This window comes from Magallana gigas, chromosome 1, assembly GCF_963853765.1.
Source record: "Magallana gigas chromosome 1, xbMagGiga1.1, whole genome shotgun sequence".
Taxonomy (NCBI): Eukaryota; Metazoa; Mollusca; class Bivalvia; order Ostreida; family Ostreidae; genus Magallana; species Magallana gigas.
In genome coordinates this window covers 70,065,643-70,081,659 of record NC_088853.1, presented here as the reverse complement: position 1 = coordinate 70,081,659, position 16,017 = coordinate 70,065,643, and the positions used below count along the sequence as shown (strand labels likewise).

General features: G+C 31.0%; 1 protein-coding gene across 1 annotated transcript; it reads right to left on the bottom strand.

Moving 5' to 3' along the window:
* Positions 1–4,321: 4,321 nt before the first annotated feature.
* Positions 4,322–15,865, bottom strand: LOC105319157 (mucin-2). Its single transcript, XM_034466193.2, has 11 exons — positions 15,753–15,865; positions 15,496–15,545; positions 15,106–15,194; positions 14,556–14,627; positions 12,341–12,476; positions 10,548–10,636; positions 9,632–9,706; positions 8,115–8,223; positions 7,609–7,727; positions 6,494–6,650; positions 4,322–4,795 (listed from the first exon to the last, which is right to left on the bottom strand). The coding sequence occupies exons 2-11, from the start codon at positions 15,536–15,538 to the stop codon at positions 4,350–4,352; spliced, it is 1,335 nt and encodes a 444-aa protein (XP_034322084.2). The 5' UTR covers positions 15,539–15,545; positions 15,753–15,865; the 3' UTR covers positions 4,322–4,349.
* Between the last annotated feature and the right edge of the window lie 152 nt (positions 15,866–16,017).

Sequence of the window (16,017 nt, the reverse complement as noted above, 5' to 3'; positions counted from 1 at the left end):
TTTTGCAAATACTGGAATACTTGTTCAACGATTATATAACTTACAATAAAGACAATACAGATTGCTTTGAATTTATCCCCAAAGATTGGTTATGATAGCTCAATTGGGATTATACTCCATCAATGATATAAATGTTCAATGCAATGATAAAAAGAATTTGAATCGGTAGATAAATCTCAATCTGAATATAATGTAAATTACAAGCTGCAAACCTTTGGTTCGCAAGTTTTTACCATTAGCTTTAGTGCGTATAAATTCCTAGGAAGTCTTTATTACACTGCGCGGGGGTGTTAAGGAAGCACATGGAATCTGAGTTGCATGTAATTCCGTGAAATCACAAATCTTAGTTATTATGTACATATTCAAATATCTAAGCAACGAAACGTAAATCAAAAACAAATAAAAAATACTGAAGACAATTTTTTTCCAGAAATTAGTTTGTGTTACGTAGATTTACACATTGATGACGTCATGACTGAAAGTTGAATGTCGTGTGAATTTGATCGGAAAGCATTGTAAACATATTCAAAATATAACTAATCTAAGAACTCTAATAAAGTATTGTGGTCTGATTTATTGAGAATTGAACATAAGAATACTGGGGGAGATGTTAGTTTAATCAATCGTTCGCTAAAAGGTATGTAAATTTGCTTTTATTTCTCGGCCAGGCTTTCCTCTGTCGTTGTTTACGATGTGAAAATCCGACTAGAACAACACTACCCCGTATATATTGAACTTGAAATTTTATACGTATCGTTAGTTTGATCATTGCTTAACTTGAAAAGTGCTGCTAGAATCCCATGTTGTGTGTTGTTTTGATACAATTTGCCGTTTTCCGTGCAAACTATATAAAAGTCGGGAAGGTTTTACTAGAACCGGATAAATAACTTTTTAATAAGGACAAACATAGGATTCTAGCAGCGGTTTTGATTACACTGAGATGTTTTGCTTTCTCTTGGTACGCTTATTTTATTATGGAAACCGCGGGGTAGTGTTGTTCTATCTCATTTTATGTTAAGGAATATACGTAAGCTATTTATAGTTGTCACGTGATAATGTACCAATGTGGCAGTAATGTACTACCCGATTTTAGTGCACTGACATCTATTGTAAAGGATAATTTTAAGTTTTTGATCTTATTCAAAATAATTATTTAATTTCATGATTTTGAATATAACAGTCAAAATAAGACGTTAAATTGCCCATATGCTTCCTTAACACCCCCGCGTGAGGACTCGATCTTTGGTACAGAAAAAGCTATTTACCAAAAGTTGTTTCATGACAAATGGTAATAACAAACTGTTAACCATCTCATCTAATGGACTGTAATGCAGATTTACCATATAGTTTGCAATATGATTCAAATATCCCATTTTTGAAATTATATCCCAAATGATTTAGGCAATTGGCCCCACCTAATAAAGATTGGTTTGGACCTACCAGATCGTGCCACGCAAGCAAAGAATAAACCATTCAGTTATAAAACCAATTATTATAGATTTGTTAAACATACAGTTTTAATGTGTATGAGAAAAAGACAAATCTTTGTAACAGTGATTTTGTTATCAAAATGGGTTGTCAAACAAAACAATAATCACAGCCATTTTCAAAGAGGATTAGAAAAAGAAATGTTCTTGACTAGCATTCCATATCTTTTATTCATCCCTATTTTATTATCATTTATTGATAATCGAGTCCAAGTTATAAACATCGGTCATTGTTCATTATAAATCATTTTATTTTTATAATACTTATATTGATTTCTATCTGAATTAAAGGTTTTAATGGATTGATTAATGAGCGGTCCCTTTCAGCTTCGATATATTTTCAATAAGTATACCTATACAGTCAGTTCAAGTATATCTTGTACAAACGTACATAATAGCATAGCATTGAAATATCATAGCATTGCATTGGAATCTCATACTATAGCATTGAAATCTCATACCAAAACATACAAGTTTTCATTCGTCATATCAAACCATAGCATAGCATAGCATACAGCATATTTTAACTCGGTTTTAAGTGCTTTTATTTAAAAGAGTAAATATTCACAGTGCTGATTAGTGCTTAACTTTGGCTTTTTTCAATTTACTTCGAAATGTTTGGAACTCTTCTGTGTATGGAGGCGTTTGTTCAAATCCCATAGCATATACTATACCATAGCATAGCATGCCATATTATTAATTCATTTCCATTTCTCAATGCATAGCATACAATATTAAGCCCTTCATTTCCATTTCTCATTGCATAGCATGCAAATCTTATAGCATTGCATTGAAACCTCATAACCAGGACACTTGTCACATGACAAGCATTGCAATGATGCTTTGATGTACTAAGTCTATTATGACATCATAATTGATTTGATTGTATATTGCTATGATGTCATTTATTCATTATGACGTCATACAGGATTTGATAGATCTTTATGCCGCACTAAACGGCTCTAAATTAGTAATTGTCAAAACATGAGCCTGTGGAAATTTAACATTTTTAATATTAGAAATGTAAATGTACAAAATCATTAGCGGTTAATATAATCAGATATATTTTCCGATTGATCTTTTAATGTTAATTGATAAATCAAAATAATGCATTATTTTTTTTATGGTTCTTTGCTTTTGACGATAACAACTGTGCTTATGATTTATTCAGCTGTGCAATTGAAATTGATAACAAGTTTTTGATGCTTGTTACAATCTAGCATTGAGCGATTAAACCCTAATTATTATTTTCGATTCAATAATTAAAAAGTGAAAAAAAAAATTAATAGATTACAGGATCAGTTCGAACTGATAAAGCAATAAACAACATTGTCTTTGTTAAGTAAGCTAATTCTGCAAATTTTACTTTAGAAGAACGTGGATTTAATTCTGCAAGTGGCAATCCAACTTCACTCATATCTTGTTTTCTATGGAGAAAATTCTTTAAAATTATAAATCAATTCTAAATATTCCAAGCTAACAAAATTAATTCTAATTACCTTAATTATTTTGGATATCTGAACTTCGTTAAAATACGTACAAACAACGATACATAGCGGGTTCCAGTAAGTGTTCTACAAAGCCTCTTTCTTCACTCCTTACTTAAATATTAATAACATTAAAGGAGAAACATCATGAGCACTTTGAAACAGTTAATTAAAGAAGCTGTGTAAATCAAATGTGTGTGCTGAAAAATTCGAAGAAACTTTAAGGTAATTTAAAATCACAAAATTTTAATAAAATCAATATCTTACGATTTTTCTACACTTCATACAACCATTCCCTACGATCAATTAAAGTTAAAGCTCTTTGACATCATTGATACCTGCTTCTTCAAAAAGAATGTATTTTGTAAATCTACTTATCCTGCCATCGGTCATTTACGAAGCTACTCTGTTAAAAACCTGTCGGATTACATACATAAATACTTTAAAGATGAAACAAAGCGACGCTTGCATTTCCTATTGACAACATTTATATTTTTTGGAAATCAGTTCTTCCAACAATTTTTCGGAATATCCATTTGCACCAAATGCGCGCCATCGTTAGCATACTTTCTAAATTATTATGAAGCAGAATTTAATTAAAGACATAAAGAAAAAAAACCACTCATTATGGTCTATAACTTGACATTAAGTAAATCGACGATGTATATTTAATGAACGATTGTTAATTTCATTTTTATGTCGAATCCATATATCCCCAGAGAACTAAATATAAAAGCTTTCTTTCCTGAGTCATTGTTTTATATCTAGATATTTTACTATGAAAAAAAAACATTAATGGTAATCTTACAACAAAACTTAATGATGAACGTGTGGACTTCAAATTTTCTATCATTAATGTTCCTTACTTTTGTAGCATTATACATCATCTGCATATAGATTTTTTTCTCTCAGTTGATTCGATGCTAAAGGGCATACTTTTTGTATGATTAATATCTAAAACGAGGCAATGTACTGGCGAACAAGTTTATAAACAAGATTTTCTCGGTCTCTATTGAAGTCATCATTTGAAGTTCAATGGTCGATACAACTACCTTGACGTTGTCGGCAAATCTAATCTTCTGCTAGGTTGAATGCCTACAGACGTTTTTCATGCTTATTGTTATGCCATAATTATTTACCGAATTGTTCCGTTTTCCTAAATACGACAAAGAGCACATGGTGTGTGTGACCTGTCAGAAGAGGATGTTTGCTTCTCCATGGCATCTGATCCTGCCTCTAATTTTTGTAGAGGTCTGTGTTTGCATTGCTCGTGGTTTGTATATATTTTTTTGGACTTTTAAATTTTGAGAACTTTTTAGTTATCTCGACATTCAATATATTAACAACTAGTTTTGTTACATTTATTCTTAATCTATCAACAAAGACCACACGTCTTAGGACAAGTTTTCGCTTTTTCGTTATCTAAGCAAGCAGACATTACATAATTAAATTCATGACATCTGGGATCAGTGTCCGGTTTACATGGAGGAGGGGTTGTGCTCTGGGAACAGAGGCCACATATAAATGGACATTGCAATGCTGTCCCATGATGGAGGCATGCCGTTGAAATAAACGTAAAATCATGACATTTTGGGTCAGTGTCACAGCATCCATTGGGACATGGATCTGCAGTAGAAAAAGTAGTGGGCGTGGTCGTTGTTGTAGTGGGCGTGGTCGTTGTTGTAGAGGGCTTGGTCGTTGTTGTTGTGGGCATGGTCGTTGTTGTAGTGGGCGTGGTCGTTGTTGTAGAGGGCGTGGTCGTTGTTGTTGTGGGCGTGGTTATTGTTGTTGTTGTTGTTGTTGGGGTTGTAACAGGAATTTCTATAGATATGATTTTTGATAATAAATCCCAAAAAATGTTATGCTTAAATTGTCTTAAAAGTTTTCTCATGCAGTCTTTCTTCTTTAAATTGATTTACATATCTTTGCTTTGATAACTGCTTAAGGGTTGTTTGCCTTATTTCCTTATGCATTTCTTATTTGGTGATAATTTCAAACTCAAATAAATATTTGATTCAGTTGTAAATATGTAAGTGTAGAAATTTGATGGGATTTCCTTTTCCATGTTCAATGAAAAAATGAATAATCGATGATTAAATAGTGATTTCCTTGTACTAAAAAATCTTATACCGTTTAATATTTTGTTACAGCATCTCTTTCGTGAAAAAAATTAACAAATAACTAGCCATGTGCATCACCGATAGTATACGCGGTACCCAAAGATAATTTCGAGCACAGTAAAATACGATTATAATGAAGTGCTAGGGACAGGTTATTTTGCTCCATTACAAGAGTAATTCGTTATGAACGGCAAGTTTAAAACAGGCATTAAAGTCAAGGGGAATCAAAGTTCTGAAATACTGTCGGGAGTTGATTTTATTGATTATTATCAATTTTGAAATTAACTTTAAAATTTAAAATTTAAAATAAATTTAACTTTGAAATATGTTATTTTTTGTAGTTTCTAATCTGTATTTGAATTTCGCACATTTTTATAATAGGAATTTTACGACAAAAATTGCCAGAAAACTCCGTATGAATCATGTTGTGTAAAAGTAAAAGATAGAATTCATTCCATCAAACAGTTTATCAGTCATCGAAATGTTTCTAAAAATTGTACACGTCTGGATCCAAGCAATATTGAACGCTCGGCTGTCTCCGTTAATATCCGACAACCAAGAGAGACTCTCTGCTTGTCGGAGATTTACGGAGACAATCGAGCGTCTGGTTGAGCGAGACTATATTTAACTCTGGCGTAGGAATACATGCAACTACAAACAACAAATACATTCTTCGTACTATATAAAATCTGACTATTTACAAGGTATTTATAAATATGTTTCTTTAAAAAAAAAAACTATGGTACAACATACAGTACACCGAATTTATCTATTATTTTCAAGATCTACGTCTTGTCAGCGGTGATGATTTGTGCTTAGGTCCAAACACTGTTTCACTTTCGGTTTGCCAGAGTAACTGCATAGGAGAGTTGATTAAAATCAACTCCCAATTAAAATTACTTTGCCGTAAGCGTCAATTCATTATAAGCGTATTCGCTATAACTGTGTTTTACTGTATTTGATGTTTAAAGTTAATTTGAAATGCTTTTCCGTTTAATACCTATCAAAAATGACATGAATATCATAAAGTATTTTGAATTTTCATTTTGCCACTGGTATTGCCAGTGTACTCGCATACATTAAAATCATATATTGCAAACTTTTTTTATCTATTCATTTTCCTAAAGGGTTGGGGGTGTTTGTTTGGTCGTTGTTATTTGTTTTTCACTTTTCATCATTATGTTTCTGGAATTAAGTGCAGTTTAGAGAATTATAGTTTTTAAAAGCTTTTTGGTCAAGGTCGATGAATTAATATGAATAATTAAGATAGTGTCGGTTTTTTCATAATCTTTCGAAATGTTAAGGAACGGTAAAAGGGTATGAACAAATTCACAACCTCCTCCTTCCCCCCCCCCCCCCACTCGATAAATTCTATTAATAATAAAGTAGGGAATTTTACTTGGTGATATGTATCCTTTTGCCGTCACAAAACCATTGGTATTAGTTGCTGTACAAGTGTAGGCTCCAAACGACGTTACGTCCGCCGTCAAAGTCAAAGAAGTTTGGTTGCCCAACGTTATGCCATTTGGACTCACGCCAAGCTGTGGACCTAAAAGCTTCAGGCGAAAATAAACTTAGATAAGCTTAGACGTGTTTAGCTTTTGCAAATAAATATCCCTTATTTCGTTTACTCTCTATTTGACTTAACCAGACCAAGATCATTAAATTACATTTTAAAACTGGATAGTAACAGAGGATTAACTTAAGTTAACTTACAATTAATAGAGAAAATATTACCAGAAGTAATAATTACAATAACTTGTTTTGTGCTTGAATAACATACGCTTGAATTATTAACTGATTATCTTACAAAATATATGTCATCAGGATGATCAGATCACTACACATTCCAAGTAAAATAGTACATAAAAATACCACTCTTTTGTATTCAAACATTCCATTTCGTACATGGCAGATGTGCTGTGGAAATTTTATGAATCAAATCAATCAGGTTGCATATTTTGAATGCAACCTAAATCTTGTTTTGAAAAAAAAACACACTAACAAATTGCATGCGTTATGTGAAAGGTCATTGAACACAGTTATAATTTAGTTCTGAAAACTGATCATTTTAATTTAAAGATCAATGAACGAATAAACCTTAATAGGATACCGTATTGTCTATGTCTTTAATATCAACAATTCAAATCCATGGAATATATTTAGATAATTCGACAGAAACACTTTGTTCTTTGACTTAAAATATCATTATGAAAATATGTTAGGTACACATACCTATTCAAACGACTATTTGACTGATAGCATTTGGAAAATATTTTATCTATACATACCGATTCAAACTAGTATTTAATTGATAACATATGGAAAATATTTTATCGACAGATACTGATTCAAAAAAACATTTGATCGATAGCATTTGAAAAAAAATAATATACACATACCGATTCAAACTAATATTTAATTAATAGCATATGAAAAATATTTCATCGACAGATACTGATTCAAACGACCATTTGACTAAAAGCATTTGGAAAATATAAAGTCGATACATACCGATTCAAACGACCATTTGATAGTTGCCTGAGATTTAGGGTCCACAGAACAGGTCAGCGTGACACTAGTCTGTGAATCCACTGTGAAATTCCCAGGGGTTGAGGTAAAATGAGGTTTTCCTGTAAGTTGATGTGTGTAACATTATAACATCTGCTTTTCTAAATCAAATATATTATATTATTGAAATAAAGTTTATTGATAAAAATTAATATGTTAAGGTTTTGTTCTAAATTTGTTTGTTTCAAACAAAGTTTAAGATAAAATAAATGTTTTTCGAGCATATGATCAGTGCTTCTTTTTCAAATAACTTAATCATAAGAAATATGTAGTCGACAGTAACCCCTGATAGCCTTGGTCTAAGTAAAGGGTATTCTGATTCAATACAAAAAATACAATTATTGAATTTTCTTCAGCTGTATTTCTGTAGAACATAAAAATGTTTAAATCAAGAAGGTAGCTTTTTTTACTTTCACTGTTCTAAAAAAAAAAGGGTTGAAGCATATTACCTAAGATTGATTGTTTACACAGTCCAATGTTACAGTAGTTTTCATCACAACATTCGTTACAACTTCCGGAGTTGGGAAGCGTGGGATACAATGCGAGACTAGCACAAACCTAAACAAAACAAGATAGTTTTTTTAGAATATACATTTTCACTTTAACTGAATTTTTGAATTAACCCTTCCTTAAAACTGTAGAATTGTTTGTTAATCTACAAAATCCGTTGCCTATTATTCATAATATCTAGCCAATATTTGTTTTTCTTTTCGTCCAGACATTTTTTAAATTTAATTTTTTTTACATACATAAAACATGATTATGTAAACTTGTAAATTGATGGGATAATAGGCGGAAATGTTTTAGAAAAAATATGAAATGACGAATTAGGTTTAAGCATTAAAAAAAAGCATGTTTAAATATATTTTAATTGATTAATAGACAATGAATTTAAGGGATAGCTAATGAAAAATGGCTCGAAAATCGCAGATACCAAAAATATAAAAATATGATAATAAGTGGATTTGAAAACATACCTCTTCTAAGGATGAATAAGAAAAATAAACGATGCAGGAATGGATAACAGTTTTTAAATTTCTATATTTTATATTTGATAAAAAAAAAATCCGCCCCCGTGATTAACAAAGCCATGAACAGGTGATTTATATCTATTAATATTCATGCTTTGAGAACACCTATGCGATCTCGTGATAACAAATCTAAAATTGTGGAAAATTTGAAAAGTTCTCAAAGTTGTTATTTAATTCTTTTTTTCGTAAAGCTAGAAAAAAGTGCAATGGTTTTAGAATCTTTTTAATATCACTTAGTAAATAAGTAAACACTTCAAAAACACTCTTATATACTCATGCATATACTACTAATTCGCACACTTCTTATTCAAATAATACAATAGCTTACATAGCCGTAACAGCAAAGTCGGGATTTTGTACTTAAGTATACAACTTTATTAGATTGATGTTCATAATTTATAAATAATGAGAGACTCCCTGACAAAAAAATGTGTTTAAACAAATCCATTCCGACCAGGCTTGGAACCAATAGCTAAAATGTTTTTGTTTGAGTGTGTACACGTCGGTGTTTAGATAAAGAGGGGGATTGCAGTGCTTAGAATATGCATTCTTTAACAATTCATAAGCTGAAAAAGGCTTTCAATTTTAGAAAAAAACGTAAAGTTTTGTTTAACATATAAACTTTGAACATTTTCAGCAAAACAAAAGCAAACAAGAGAATACTGTGGAATCATCTAAATTCGTGGTGGGCAATTTTCGTGGATTCTGAATTTTGAGCTTTTTCGTTGGGATGTAATTTCGTGGATGCGTCATTTTCAGTTACAGTACGATAAACAACTTTTTCAAAATATGTTTCGTCGAAGATGTTAATTTTTGTGTGTGTGGGGGGGGGGGGGGGGATAGCCACGAATACCACAAAAACTGAACCGCCATGAATTCTAATGACTACAGTATCAGATGACCGGATGCTATGATGATTCGTCCATCCAACATACCGCCTTCCGTTGACATCCAAGCTTATATCGAATCTCTCCTGTAGCGTGATTGGTTAATTTTTCTGTGAAACATTGCTGAAAAAGAAACAGAAAAACTGTTAGTTGATTTGTAAGACAAGCAGTATATTTTATATTTGATTAAAAAAGCAGCTTTGACCATCTTTGTCAACGAGCAAAAAGCCATATACACAATTAGAAAATATGCCTTTTCACTGATCCGCAATGATAAATATAAGATTATATTACTTTGATTGCAAAATACACATATTTTTCGTATATAACTTATAGATATATATTATAAATAAACAAACAGTTGTTAAACATCATATAATACTACCTATCCAATAAGTAGAGAAGTTATATTTTAAAGAAAATACTTTTTTATGATTTCTTAAGTAATTCTGCTTTTAATGCTGTTTTCAAGTTTTTCATGCAAATTTAATTGGTTTTGACGAAACCATGGATTTCAAATTTGGAATTTCAAACTTTTTTGTTTGGAGTTTTTATGTTTCGCATCAGCATCTCTAGTTATGGAAACTCTGAGAAACGACTCTTGAAACGTGCAAAAATATTTTATCTTTTTACTCAAATGCTAACTGATATTTATAACAATTTTACTAAATAACTTGGATAGCTTAAATTGAAGGGTGCAAAAATCAACAGAATTAATTTGGATTATCATCTGCAAAAAATAATTTTGAAATATTCAACATCCATTTGAATAAAACATCCTAAAAATCTTGTAAAACCATCGATATTCTACATTAAATAATACATATATTAGTAACGTGCTATTGCATTTTAGTTGATTATTTATCTTGAATAAATGGTTTCAATATGCATTACTAAGTATAACAATTGAGTTATTTATTATCCATAAGATAAGATGCATAATCGTTTATAAATGCTAGTTTACCTCATCTAAATCACAATACCCAGTGGTCCTACAATTCTCCGGCTGAATGACGTCATCACACATGTAGCACTTTGGTTCCGAGCGCTCATCTTGTTGCAGAAAACATAGAAATAGTATAAGTACTACAAACCAACTAATATTACCGGAAGTTATATTTTTGCGAGGGCTAAATTTTTTCCCCACCCGAGCGCTCATCTTGTTGCAGAAAACATAGAAATAGTATAAGTACTACAAACCAACTAATATTACCGGAAGTTATATTTTTGCGAGGGCTAAATTTTTTCCCCACTGTAGCCCAGTAGTTGCCTTATAGCTATATATAGCTTCACAAAATTGAAAATGAGGATGACTATAAAGTTTATCTCCAATTAGTTGCGAATAAAGTCTTTGCAAATAAAAGTTTCTTTTACAGTATGTCATTTTCGGAACCAATAATTATTTGACTTGGAGAATATAAAGAATATGTTAAGGAGGCCGGATGGCAAACAGATTATATGTAATGATGATGATGTAATGATGATGATGTAAAAGCCTCAAACTTTAAGATACGATATGTAAGCTATTAACTATTTTTTCTTTAAATATCCATACATTTTACTTTTAAATGTTAGTACTTTCTTTTAATTTTATATCGAGCTCTTCTATAAAAAGAGATCAAAAGAGTCTAAAAATTGCCACGACCATCCTGTCCTAACAAATAATTTACTTAAAGACAGTCTCACTGGCACCGTTTATCGTTAACTTACTTAGTCAGACTTCAGATATTGTACTAAAAATTATATAAAGTTGGTGTTTAGTAATAGATTGATTTGTATTTTATTTTTGAAAGTCATTTCGTCATTTAATTCACGAGAACAAGATAGAAGAAACACATATAGGTGTCTTCCTAAATGAGTCAACAAAGCTTTCTCTGCTGGTGGCACTTTGTTTGATAATTCATTTCTCGTTTAATGTAATGTTTCATATTGAAAATGAATACATATTAATGTAGGATCATAGATAAAAAGGTGTAAATAATGAATGTAACTGAATATAAGAAATTGATAATCTTCCAATTTTCATTTCACAATTGCAATGTATAATGATGACATCTAAAGGTCTTATTGATTACAACCACCTCTGTGTGTTTACGCATAAATTAGAACGATTTGCTATTATACATACAACTTAATGATATAAATCTAAAGGCCATCCAACAAGGTTCGCATTAGTAAACATAAGTTAAACAGTGTTATGATGCATACCACACATGTGATAATTCAAATGGTCATTCAACAAGGTTTGCATGTGTAAAAATAAGTTAAACAATGTGTTATATATACCACAAATGTAATAAAACAAAAGGACACACAGACTCTAGCAAGCTTTGCATGTGTAAACAAGAATTTAAAGAATTAAGAAATAAACAGCAAATCAAAAGGTTTCCCGATTATAAAATTTGTTGGTCACGTAATCAAATCCTGTGAAGCCCATATGGCTTCTAGGAAGATTTGATCACCTACCAACCAAGTTCATATACCGATGAACTTTTTAATATTGCTGTTTATTGCTTTTTTATGTTTGAAAATGATAAATTGTTTATAATCATAAATATAAAGTACTTTCACGCTTACAATATTGTAACCGTAAAAGGATAAGCGCGTGCGATAATCATTGTGACGTCATAAAAAAGTTCACACAGAATTAAATGTTTTCGCTCTCTTTTAGGTTCTTAAAAGGAAACATATTTGCAAATGTAAAAATTGTTTTCTTATAAAATAACATTAATGTGTAATAAAAATTGAATATCTTACGGATTCCACACAGCTTTGCATTACATGGCGGAGTGGTCAGGGTATGATTGGTTTCCGGACAGCATTCATAACAGTTGGTAACGTCTCGTTTTCCTAACCCGGTATTCTTTCCGATGGTACTTATGACGTTACAAACCTGTAATAACGCATGTGCATGCATAAACTTACATGATTTTGAGAATGTTATCTTTTTCCATTCTTTTTTTTTTAGATAATGTACAAATTATTAAAATACGCCTTATTCGTCTTAAAAACTACTTTTTTACAATCTGTTTTTGGTTTTCTTATCAAGTTTGCATTAGCTACAGCTTTTAATCTGAAAGTGTCTTTTAAATTTAACAAAACTAGATACACCCCTGCGAATGTGTTCGAAATGTTTTCTTTATCGTTGCTAAGTAAGTAATAAATCCAGAGGTGCTCGAAAGAAAGTTCACGAGACTTCACCGATATTTGTTCACTTCCTGTGAAATTTCGAGCGGAAGTATAAGTGTTCGGATAATATTCTCAAAATACGTAAGTACTGGTCGTTTTTCATATCACATCCTACTGTGATTTATGTTAAAACAGGAAAAGCTTTCAAGATGTATGTCTTATTTTACCATCTAGCAGTTATTTATATTAAACGATAATATTCAGAACAGAGTTATCGTTCGTGTTCAAACACGTGTAGAGTGGTTGAAAATATAACCATTGGGTTGCTTAATAAAATCATAGCCATGTTTGATGCCTGTGGTGTGCAATACCATGTTTTAAAAAAAAAATGGGTGTCTGTTTTGCATTAAAACTTAGTATATCGAGCCATTTTCAAGGAACATTCTGCATTAAATGGTATAGTCTGTTTCGCTATTGATGTTATTACTAGGTCAGGCGCGGATCGAAAATTAATCCTCAGGAGGGATATCTTTTAAGCATGTTAGTTGTTGCAGCAGCAGACAAAAACTAATTTTTGTATAGTCACATTTATTTCTAGAACACATTTTATTCACCAATTAATGAAGATAAAGTTTAAAATCAATAAACCTCTAGATTTTATATTTGACTACTATATTAAGAACCTAGATACATGAACTGTGAAATAGACTTTATACACGAGGTACGATTTTTACTGCGAAACTGAAAGGGTCAAATAAAACCACGTGGTCTAAAATTTGAATGACAATAACATTCGCAGGGGTGAGATAGCACTAAAGGTGACAAGGCATTTAGATTGTTGAACTGGTCGTTCAACCATGTAGCTATGAATTTAGGTACACCTCTAAGTACATGCATATGTATATTTTTTTTATTTTTTTGGAATGAATTGATAACAACCTATGTTCTTTTTTAACTTTACTGTATCAGTGACGTACTACACAAATTAATTTGAATTCATAATTTAATTCATTTTACAATTTAATAATAAAATGTATTTCATAAACAAAAACACACAATCTAAAACTATTCTATCAACGTTGACAACTCGTTTAGGAGTGGTAGAAGAATAGAGTATATACCGGTCCTAAAACACGTGTAAATAAAAGCAATTTACGGAAGTATAACAAGAAAGCCACCCAACCCCCACCACCCCCCTTCGAAGTTCGAAATACCGTTGTTTACTTGCACTGTGCATGTATTACTTTCTGTTACATATAAACAATATTTTTATTTTTAAATAAAATAATCTATTTGAACTGAAGTAGGAAAAAGAGATTTTATATAGTCGAAGCGTGTTTGGCAGTTTTTTTTTAAAATAAAAATAACGTTGAAATTTTTAAAAAAAAAAGTATAATTTAAAGCGAGTCATTTAAGTCGTCGATCCTATCTCTAAATGACTTAACTTTTTTACTAGCTACAGTTAACTTCTTTCCACTCTGATATGTGCTTCTTTGTGATTTTGTTTTAACAGTTTGTGATTGGAAAAGACGTGTGTATTAGCTGTCACATTTAGAAATGGCATATATGTTTTGTTTTTTATTATAAGAAACATCATCCTGAACAATATCTAATTGCTCCGGTCAGGACAAGCAGTGAAATACTTACTATTATTAAACGCTAACATATCATTAAAATTATGCATTTTAGCTTCAATTACATCAGTGACACCTTGTCCTATTTCTGCTTTGTAGTAGAGGTTCGTGTTTGCTCTGCTCCTTGTTTGTAAATATTCTTTGTAATTGTGATTTTGAATAATGTTCCCTGTTAACTTTTAACGATACCTTAACTGAAGAAAACGTACCTGTAAACTAAGACAGCCTGCATCGTATACTATAGTCGCTGCGTCAGTGGTGATCTTTTGTGTATAACACGCCTATTTAAAACCCAAAAAATGCTTTATTTCCTCGTGGGTGAATGAAATTCATGAAGTTTTCAATTCAAATAGAAAGTAGGTCATTTTTTAAAAACAAATTGAATCAATAAAGATTGATCATACATGTAAAGTTTTAATTTACGTACTATATTGCACGTATGTTTGTATTATAAATTTCGAAGTATTTTTATTCTATTATTAAATTCTTAATTAGTTTATTTTACTTCTTAACCAAAAACAAGACAAATATCAATAATAGTGTCATTTTAGAGACCGTTTTCTCTCACATTTCTCTTTCTCTCTTTTTTTCTCTTCCCCTGTGTATATGTTATTTTTTTAAAACTAAAATGCTGTCAAAAATTGTGTAGGCGATGCTTTCTACCTTCCCCTCATTGGGTAAGTAAAATCATTCTCTCTCTCTCTCTCTCTCTCTCTCTCTCTCTCTCTCTCTCTCTCTCTCTCTCTCTCTCTCTCTTACCTCGCCATTTCCACACTCTATGATGTTGTTACAATCTGTCAACAGTGGTACTCCAGTACAACCTAGACATCTTGGTCCCACGGACAAAGCTGTCAAAAAAGAAAACAAAATTTAATTGTTTTATCAATCATTAGCAATATTTTTATTTTATTCAAGAGCATTACTGAGCAGTTAAATTGTGATTTGAGTTAAAAATATATCTATTTAGAAGAAATGAAAATAAGCATATAAAGAGGTTTAGACATTTCACTGTTTTGTTGTTTTGAGACATTTTCCATTTATGAAATGGAAAAAAAAATAATCTGCCTTTATTAATCGCTTAGACTTTCAGATATCTCTACTGATGCATGACATACTGTATAGATTCAAAACAAAATAAATGATACATACCTCCATTAATAAAACTTAGAAGAACAATAAAAACCTTGACCATTTTGGACCTAGAATCAAAATGATATGGTTCACTGGGACGATGATAACAGAATTTAACCAATCCACCAAGAATCGTCAATGAAAACAATATTTACGTGACATTAATTCGAAGTTATATATTAGTTTTTTGACAAATTGTCAAAATGTATTTATTTTTTTTAATGTATTTATTTGGTCTTTGTTTATAGCCTTAATATAGTGTATGAAAAACTTACTGTAAGAACGATAAACAAAAATCCGGACTGGGGGGGTGACCTTGTATTACAAGAGTAACACAATTCCTGCCGTTGTTCTTATCTGTGTGTTTGTCACGAATAAGTATGTTACATATACCAATATAACGCTAGTAAGAATGGAATGAATGAGAGAAAGATCAGAATAGAAACAGAAAAACATTTTTTTAAAAATACCAGATATATATATATTTTTTTAAAGAGCTAGAGATGAAGAGAGACAAAGAAAGAAAATTCTTGATTTTTT

Coding starts and splice junctions, on each gene's coding strand:
- LOC105319157 (XM_034466193.2), bottom strand. CDS start 15,538: ATGGTCAAGGTTTTTATTGTTCTTCTAAGTTTTATTAATGGAG. Junction 15,195..15,495: donor TCTAAGTTTTATTAATGGAG/GTATGTATCATT, acceptor CTTTTTTGACAG/CTTTGTCCGTGGGACCAAGA. Junction 12,477..14,555: donor CAGGCTGTCTTAGTTTACAG/GTACGTTTTCTT, acceptor GCGTTATTACAG/GTTTGTAACGTCATAAGTAC.